At 59.3% G+C, this 8,162-nt stretch overlaps 1 protein-coding gene across 1 annotated transcript in view; it reads right to left on the bottom strand.

Moving 5' to 3' along the window:
- The window catches only part of SMG5 (SMG5, nonsense mediated mRNA decay factor), a 29,814-nt gene extending 23,195 nt beyond the window's left edge, over positions 1-6,619 (bottom strand). The window contains exons 1-5 of the mRNA XM_023534294.1: positions 6,374-6,619; positions 2,842-2,940; positions 2,233-2,356; positions 1,797-1,953; positions 259-587 (exon numbers count right to left, since the gene is read on the bottom strand). Of these exons, the coding sequence (XP_023390062.1) occupies positions 259-587; positions 1,797-1,953; positions 2,233-2,356; positions 2,842-2,940; positions 6,374-6,447 (783 nt within the window). The 5' untranslated portion in view covers positions 6,448-6,619. The remainder of the gene's footprint in view (positions 1-258; positions 588-1,796; positions 1,954-2,232; positions 2,357-2,841; positions 2,941-6,373) is intronic.
- Positions 6,620-8,162: the final 1,543 nt, after the last annotated feature.

Here is an 8,162-nt window from a genome sequence, read left to right as displayed (position 1 = left end):
GGCAAACAGCCGCCTCCGAGGGTCCAGGGGTGGGCAGGGGGCAGGACGACACGTGCCTCGGGGCAGGAAGAGACAACGTGCCCAACAGCCACGCAGCAGCAGCCACTGAGGACCCTTTGTCTATGGGGACTGGAGACCGGGGGCCACAGAGTCAGTACTTTCCCATTCTGAGAACCATCTGTCAAGCCAGTAAGTCCGCCCTGGGCCTGACTTCAATTCCCCCAGCAGAGAGAAGAGAAAACCCCAAAGAAGAAGTTAAAATCTCCCTCGGCCACTGCTGAGAGCTCGAACGCGCCTCCCTCCCTGCGCCCACTGGCCCTCTCCGGCTCGCGAGGAGACGGGCAGGGAGACGGGCAGGGAAGGGGCAGCATCAGCCGACGGGAAGAAGCGCTCAGAGGCCAAGCTCCGCCCGGCTCGGATGCAGGGGCACCAAGCTCGGAGGCAGCTGGAGCCTGTCCTGAGCCCCAAACAGAGGGAACGCAGGTTTGGACCCTTACACAGATCCCCCAGGTACACCAGACATCGGTGGCATGCCATCTGCGCCCAGTCCGTCTCCTTCCCTGAGGCAGACACTGGCTTCTTGCATCCTGAGAGAAGGAGGGAGAGACTCGTGAGCCCACACCGCGTCCCGCGCCCATGGGAACACCTACCCAGGTGGACAGAGGAACTGAGAGCCCAGGCTCTCAGAGCACTGTCTCTGGGACAGAGAAGACTCGCTCCCAGGGCGGCGAGGGACTGGCCAACAGGGGCTGGGTTCCTCAACTGGGACAGCTCCTCGTGGGGAAGGTCACGGGGAAGGTCGTCACAAGAAGGCTCCTAAAAAGAAGGGGGGGGGGGACCTGCCCAGGAGTAGCGCGGCGTGGACGAGGCCAGGGCCGTGCTCGGCCTCCGCCCCGGAGAGGGAAGTGGCCTGGGAAGGAGATGGCCAGGGGCGGTGTCTGGGTGCCGGGCATGGGCCCTAGTGTCTCCCGAGGTCAACCTCGCTGGCCTTGAGCACCCGTGAGGCTACCCCTCAGTCACCCCACTGTACAGTGAGGTCACCCGCCACCCAGCAGGCGCGGAAGGGCCAGCCTGGCTCCAGAGACCAGCGTCCCGCCACTGGGTCTTGCAGCCATGCTCTGCTATGCCCCCACCCCCAGAAAGCCTTTCAGGTTTTCTACGTGACTTCTCACAGCTGGCCGAGTGGAAAACACACCAGCGGGGAGAAGAGCTGCAGGGTCTAGGGACCAACCGGAAGTTAAGGGTCCCTAATCGCTCTGGGGCGCTGGCCCTTGGCGTCTGGCACAAAGGCCATGGATCTGCCTAGGGCGAACGCAGCTTGTTTAAACACTTCCAAATGCACCGCACAGGCCACGACCCCCATGTGACCCAGAATGCCCACAGGCCGGTGAGGGGCGTGAAGAGCAGGGGGTCGGGAGAGGGCGAGGGCCCTGAAGGGCGGCCGCCAGCCGGACACAAAGGGAAGGCTCTGCCGCCAGGACGTGCCCTGGCCGAGAGACCGCGCCATGCTGAAGGAGGGCGCGCAACCCGCAGCGGTCAAAGGGATGATGCAGAGGACAGGCGTGCCGGCCCTGGCCAAGATCACGCCACAGCCCGGCCCCCATCCCAGGCCAGAGGCCTCTGTCCCTTGGGTCTTCACCCTAGTTCGTGTTCCCATCCGCCCACATCCAAGCTTCACGAACACCTGCAAGTCTTGCTGGAAGGTTCAGTGCCTGGCTGGGTCACAAGCTCCACGAGCTTCGAGGGCCACGCACGCCCAGGTGGAGGCACGGGAGCTTGCTCCCCAGCCCACTGACCTATGAGGGGATCGGTGACATGGGTCCAGTCGATGCAGCACTGCAGCTCGAGCTGGTAGTGGGACTGGATGTAGAGAAGGAGGTGCTGGTAGAAGCCGATGCCAGCGACCAGGTGTGTCCTGTAGGCGCATTCCAAGGTGCTCCGGCTGTGGATGTGCTGGGGGTGGGGGGGTGGGGGGGGCAGCTGAACTCCAGCCCAGGGCACCGCCCTGCCTTCTCATCCCAGGAGGACAGAAATGTACCCCCTCACTCAGGAACTACCTACACACGCCTCAGCCCTCCCGCCAAGGACCACGCACCCCTCCGTCCCCACCATCTCCCCCTCGGCCCCGCTTCCTCCAGCCACACCCCGGCCCACTCCCCCAGCTGTCTCTTCCCCCCGGCAGCGTCCCCTCTGTAGACAAGCTGCTTGCCAGGATCCGGGGCCTCCCTGTACCTTTTTGTTCGTCTTGATAAGCTGGATGACTTCGTAGTACACCTTTCTCCACAGCAGCTCCTCGGCCTTCCTCCCATAGTCCACCGGGTGCAGGAACATGAGCTTGACGCACAGCTCGCGCAGCCTGCAGGCAGCGGAGCGTGAGGGGGGGCCCCTGCCTCGCGGGACGCACGAGGCCCGAGGTCAAGGCGGCCTCTGCCAACACCCCGCCGACAAACCTCCGGACCTCCCAGGACACATCCAGGATCGGTCAGTGTGACCCAGGACGACGGCCGTCCTGGAAGGCAGTCGGAGCCCCAGGAGACAGACAGGACCGTACGAACATTAATCATCGTTTTCTCGCCCTGCACCCTCCTCTCCTCTCTCTGCCTTTTATCCTCTCCCTTTCCTTTCAGGACGCGGTACAGCCAATTCCCCAACTCAGATGCCACTCTCAGGGCACCAGGCTAACAGATGCAGAAGCCGCGGACGGCGTGAGGACCCCCATGCCCGGCCCCAGGAAGGCAGGACTTCAGAGCCCATCGCTGTACAGGAGGCCAGGGGAGAGAGAACAGGTGTCTGCAGGTGGCGGGGCCGGGTGCAGGGTCTGCGGCCTAGTCCCCAGCTTACTTGTTCCGCAGGCTAACGTTCTCCGGCTTGAACACTTCTTGATACGCGGCTTTGTTGCACAGGATGAGGTCGAGTCGGTGCACGGCCTCCACCACAGCCCTGCAGGGGAACACGGGCGAGCGGCCCGAGCCGCGTGCATGGTCCGCCAGGACGCCAGACACCGGCCCCGAGGAGCAGCCAAGGAGTGAGGGCGGGGAGATGGGGAGGCTGCAGACTGCTCTGTACGGAACGAGGTGATCTGCCTACACCCTGACCCAGCAGCCTCCCGGGGGCGTCCGGCAATGATGGAGACACTTCCGATTGTCACAACCGGGGGGGTGCGAGAAGGGCTATGCTACTGGCATTTAGTGGGCACTGCTAGACACCCCACAACACACAGGACAGCGTGTCACAACAACTCTCCCGCCCAAAATGTCCCATCAAGGAGGAGGAACCCCGTGATGGGGGAAGGCAGGCTCTCCCAATGGAAAAGCACAGGCTCCGATGCCAGGCGGAAAATCTCGGGTCTGAGCCCTGGCTGTGCCTTCCTGGCGCTGGAACTCTGGGCTCATTACCTGCCAACCTCTCTTAGCAGCAGTCACCACACCCATAAAAACGGAGATGACCACAGCAGCCACCTCGGAGGGCTGCTGCGACGACCAAATGAAACATTTCACACACGGCATCGGTACACGGGGGGCACTGCCCTCGTCATGGTGCAGCGGATGAATTACTGTTACGGGAGAGCTTATTATCGCGGCCGTGAAGGAGACGGGCAGTGCGTCTCCAGCCTTTGGTGATGGCATCCCTAGTGTAAAATTCTGCTCTGGAATGGGGGCTATGGGAAAGTGGGGGGTCTTGAGAGGCTGCATCACGATGTCTCCTGGATCCTGCTGAAGGAACCGTTTGTCGAGTGCACAGTGTGGGCCCTGGAACCAGACTGCACGGGTTCAAATCCCAGTGAATGCTAGCAGCTGAGTGGTCCTGGGCAAAACACCTGCCTGCCCACGTCTCGGTTCTTCCATCACTGACTGTGAAGGTGACACGAGCTAACACAAAAAGCATTCACGGCAGGCTTGTACAGAGTAAGCACTCAATAAGTGTGACTCTTCGTCCTTCCCGTTATAAGGCAAAGGAAGAGACTCCAGACACCGAGAGAAAGGCCGAGAAAAGTACGGATGGCTAAGAAGTGCCAGACGAAGCTGTCTTCTCTGGAAGGGCAAAATCCAGAGGATGACAGACAGCAGCTGTGTGAACAGGAGAATCGGGCGTAGGTCTGGACACAAAAGCCACCAAAACCAGGGAGTGATGATTCTCAAAACTATCAGAGTGTTTCACAAGACTGACACACATGCCCCTGGGCTAGGGAAAGGGGGCCACAGCAGGCGAGCACCCTACGGTGGCCCAGGGAGCACACCACTAAAAGCTGCCCATCCGGGGCAAAGTGCCCACCAGGCCCAGCTGAGTGGTGGGATGGCAGGTGATCAGGCCTTCTCACAGGCAGTCTCGAGAGCTTGGCACTGTTCCAACCCCCCGGGCTGCCTAGAGATGGGAGCCGGCCCTTTTGGCCAGCCTGGCCTTCGATGCCAGGGGCAGCGGCAGACAGCTGTTGGTGATGCACTCTATGCCAGTCTGGTCCCTAGGGCGGGGCTTTTAACTCTAGGGCCATGGGCGGATGTAGGAGGTGTGTGTGTTTACAGACGGGCTCACGATTCTCAGCCCAAAAACGTTAACAGCCACTACTCCAGGAAGTTCGAACTGCAAATTCTGAAACCTGAGAGGACTCAGCATTTTCTTGTCCATTCCCCATCAGACCGTGAGCTCCTCCACTAAGTCGTCATCTCCCTTAGAGCCCAAACCGCAAAACTGACTGTGTCTCATTCACTGTTGTAATCCCAGGCTTAGCACGGTGTTAACGAAGAAATGTGTTTTTAAAAACTAGTTAATTGGCCTAATTAATTGGTGCTCGTGTCCCTTCCAGCATCCCTTCTCCAGCTGCTTTTTCTTCTGCGGGGCTTAAACATTTCAGAATTTCATTTCTGTAAACAGATTATGGGAAAGTCCCAAATTCACTGAAGCTCAGAGTGACAGTTTCATCGTCTAACATCACCTTTATCTTGGGAAGAGAAATCAGACCACCCTCCCCCAATTCCTTCTACCAATCACCTCTGCTATAATAATAAAAACAGAAACCTTCTGCCTCAAATTTCCACCCTGCTCAAAATCAGCAACGCACAATTACAGGCGGAGATACCCACGTGCACACTGGTAAACCACACACGCAAACACATCAGGTTAAATCAATCAGTCCTGTGAAGGCAGTGGCTTGAGAAAGAACTCGACTTGAGAATGACTAAAGGAGTCATCACCAAAGGCCGAGGACAAGTCAGGAATCTTGCTGACACACTGCTCTGACAGGCAGCTCTGACAATCAGGAGCATGACGAGGCACATGTGCCACCCCCAGCCAACTCCTCACTCTCCCAGAGCCCAGGGGCTGCTGGGCTGGATCACTTTTCTATTTATGGAGTAGGCTATATTCCCCAACGTCTTCTGAAGCCAGAGCAGGCAAATGCCGACTCAAGGGAAGAGAAGGCAAGACACCCCTGGCTCTCACTGTCAAGACGGGGCCCAGGGCTGGAGGGGGCAGCCTTCTCCTGCAAATGCTCCTTTTCTACCGAGCCTGAGCCAAGCGAAACCCGCAAGCCTTGCTCCCTTCTGGAAAGCAGAAAGCTCGACTTGGCCTCTGCACTCCATTCTACTTCGATCCAGTTCTAGAGCCCGTGTGCCAGCTGCTCCCCAAGAAGAGCCGCTGACCCAGGGTGGGAGAGCCCACTACCAGCCTGGTCCCCAGGGCGCAGGGCTGAAGATGCTGCGAGTGCCCGCACCCTGCAGGTCAGGAACCCAGTCTGGAAGCTGCCTGGCCACAGCCTGCGGAGTGAGGCTGCGAGGGAGGTGGGCGCCAGGAATCCCCAGGGGCCTGGAACCGGCTCCCTGACCTAAGGACAACTCCGGATCCTTCCAGTCCAACACACAGCCTTCCAGCCTTTCTTTTCATTCAGATTCCCCCCAAATTAGAGCCCTAAGGGACTTCAGAGCGCATCCAATCCGAATCTCTCCGTGTAAGGATGAGGAAGCTCAGGCCCAAGGTCACACGGGGAGAGGTGGCTCTCCGGGTTTCGGCTCAGGGCTCTCCCCTGGAAGTCCCGCAGGGCTCTAAGCACTATTCCCTTCCGGTTCCTCCCCACCTCTGACCCCGACCCCCGCGGCCCTCGATTCCCAGCTCTTCACCCCGGATCCGCAAAGCTCGGCGCCCGGCCGAGCTCGGCGCGGAGGGGACCCCTCCACGTGCGCCCCTCCAAACCTCGCAGCCGCGACCCCTCCCTGCGGCTCCGTCCCGGGCCGCGGGACCCCGCCCCCGCGCGCGGCCAGACTGCACCCTCCTCCCGCGCCCGCGCCCCAGCCGGGTGCCCGGGCCCCGCCCGCCCGAGGCCCCGCCCCTCGCCGTCCCCCCACTTCCCTCCGCGGCGCACTCACGCCCCGGCCCCTCTCACCGGTACAGCCGCTTAGTGTGGAGGACCTTTGCTTCCGGCTCGCTGCTGTCCCCTGCGGCGGGGCCTTGGCTCATGGTGCCCGGGTCCGGGGGTGGCTCCCGGTCACAGGCCCCCGCCACCCACCGCTACCGCCAGCACCGCCGTCTCCGGCCGCAGCCGCAGCAGCCACCGCCGCCGGCCCTGCTCGGCCGCCATCGCTGTGAGGCGGCTGCCCGCGACAGCTCCTCCTCCGCCTGCCAAGTCTCGCGATAGCGGCTGCACAGTTGCGGGCCAGCGGCGTGCTGCTCCCAAATCTCGCGGAACTCACTTTCCCTCCCGGGAAGTTGCCAGAACTAACTCCGGGCAGCATGGCCTCTTTCCGGCTTCTTCAAGCCCTTGCGAAAAACTTTATTGATACAGCTGCCAGAGAACGGACAGTGGGTGGATCGGGGCAGATGGGCTCATGCCAGGAGCTAGGAGCGTGACTTTGCTTTGTCCTGCAGTGGTCAGGCCACCCCCTTCTGCCCCTTCACCCCCCTCCTCCCGTTTGAACCGAGTCTTTCAAATTACTGGTTAGAGTGATTGCATTTCTCCCTTTTCCCCATCATTTAAACAAACAAACAAAAATGCCTGTGAAAGTTTCCTTGTAAAGGGCCAGACATGAGTGAGGCCTTCCATCCAGTTCGTGACTCGGCCCTTCTGCTGCCCCTCCCCAAGATTTCCGGTCGCGCCAACATAGACTGGACACCTGCTGTCCTCCAGCCACAATGCTGGCTTCTGGACATACGGAGATGAGCAATCAGACACTGTCCTGCCCATCATTTGATGCCTTAACTGCCTTCCTATCCTCCAGCTTAGAGGGGTGAAATAGAACTCGATCATAAAACACCACGAACAAGTCTGAGGAGGGTATTTTATCTCAGAATTTTCAATCCAAAGATGAGCTCCAATGTAGCTGTCACTTTTGCGAGCCATCTGTTGCAAAATGACCTCACAAAGCCCAAACAACCTTAGTGTGAGGTACCGCAGAAACAAGCCACACGCCCGCGTTTCTGCCTCAGGTACTCCCTTTGGGAAGACGGCTTTGGATTCCTTGACCTTAAACCCAAAAAGCAAGGTGTTAGGGGGCAGAGGCTGTGGACTCCTTGTAATGGGAACTAGATTCCCTTTACGCCACTACGGTTCTGGTCCCAGCCGACCTTCTTTCTGTCTGTTTTTTAAACAGCCCAGTCTTTCCCACTCCTTGGCCTTTGGCTTACGGTCCCTCCCCTTGCCTGGAGCACTCTGATTTCCCTTCACATCTCAGCTCCAATGGCACCTTGGCAAGAGGTTTGTCCTACTGAAATTGTTTTATTGATTTAGTTGCTAGGCTTCTTTATGATCTGTTCCCCTCAAGGGCAAAGACCTTGCCTGTTATCTTGTCTCCTGGATGATCTGTGCTTAGAATAGTGCCTTAGCTAACAATAGGTGCTCAATAAATACCGAATGAGTAAGTGTAGAAATTCCACTCTTTTCTGGGTAGTCCAAACTACACCAAGCACTCTTTGATGCACAAACCCCATGGTCCCCCTCTGCCTTCCTGAGCTGGGAGCTCCCACACTTCCCATTTGCTAGAACTCAGACTTATTTCTATGCCCAGCTGCACCCCCACTTTCGGAGGGATGACATCCTCCGCCCATGCTTTTTCTGTCGGCAGATTCAGCAGGGCGGGACCTGCCCCTTTAATCTGGGCTCCACCTGCTCTGGTCAGACTGGTTTGGAGATACAGGTCTCCCTTTGAGGGAGACTGGAGGAATACTTGCACAGCCAG

Source organism: Pteropus vampyrus, unplaced genomic scaffold (genome assembly GCF_000151845.1).
Source record: "Pteropus vampyrus isolate Shadow unplaced genomic scaffold, Pvam_2.0 Scaffold124, whole genome shotgun sequence".
Classification (NCBI taxonomy): domain Eukaryota; kingdom Metazoa; phylum Chordata; class Mammalia; order Chiroptera; family Pteropodidae; genus Pteropus; species Pteropus vampyrus.
This window is presented reverse-complemented; position numbering and strand designations above follow the sequence as displayed.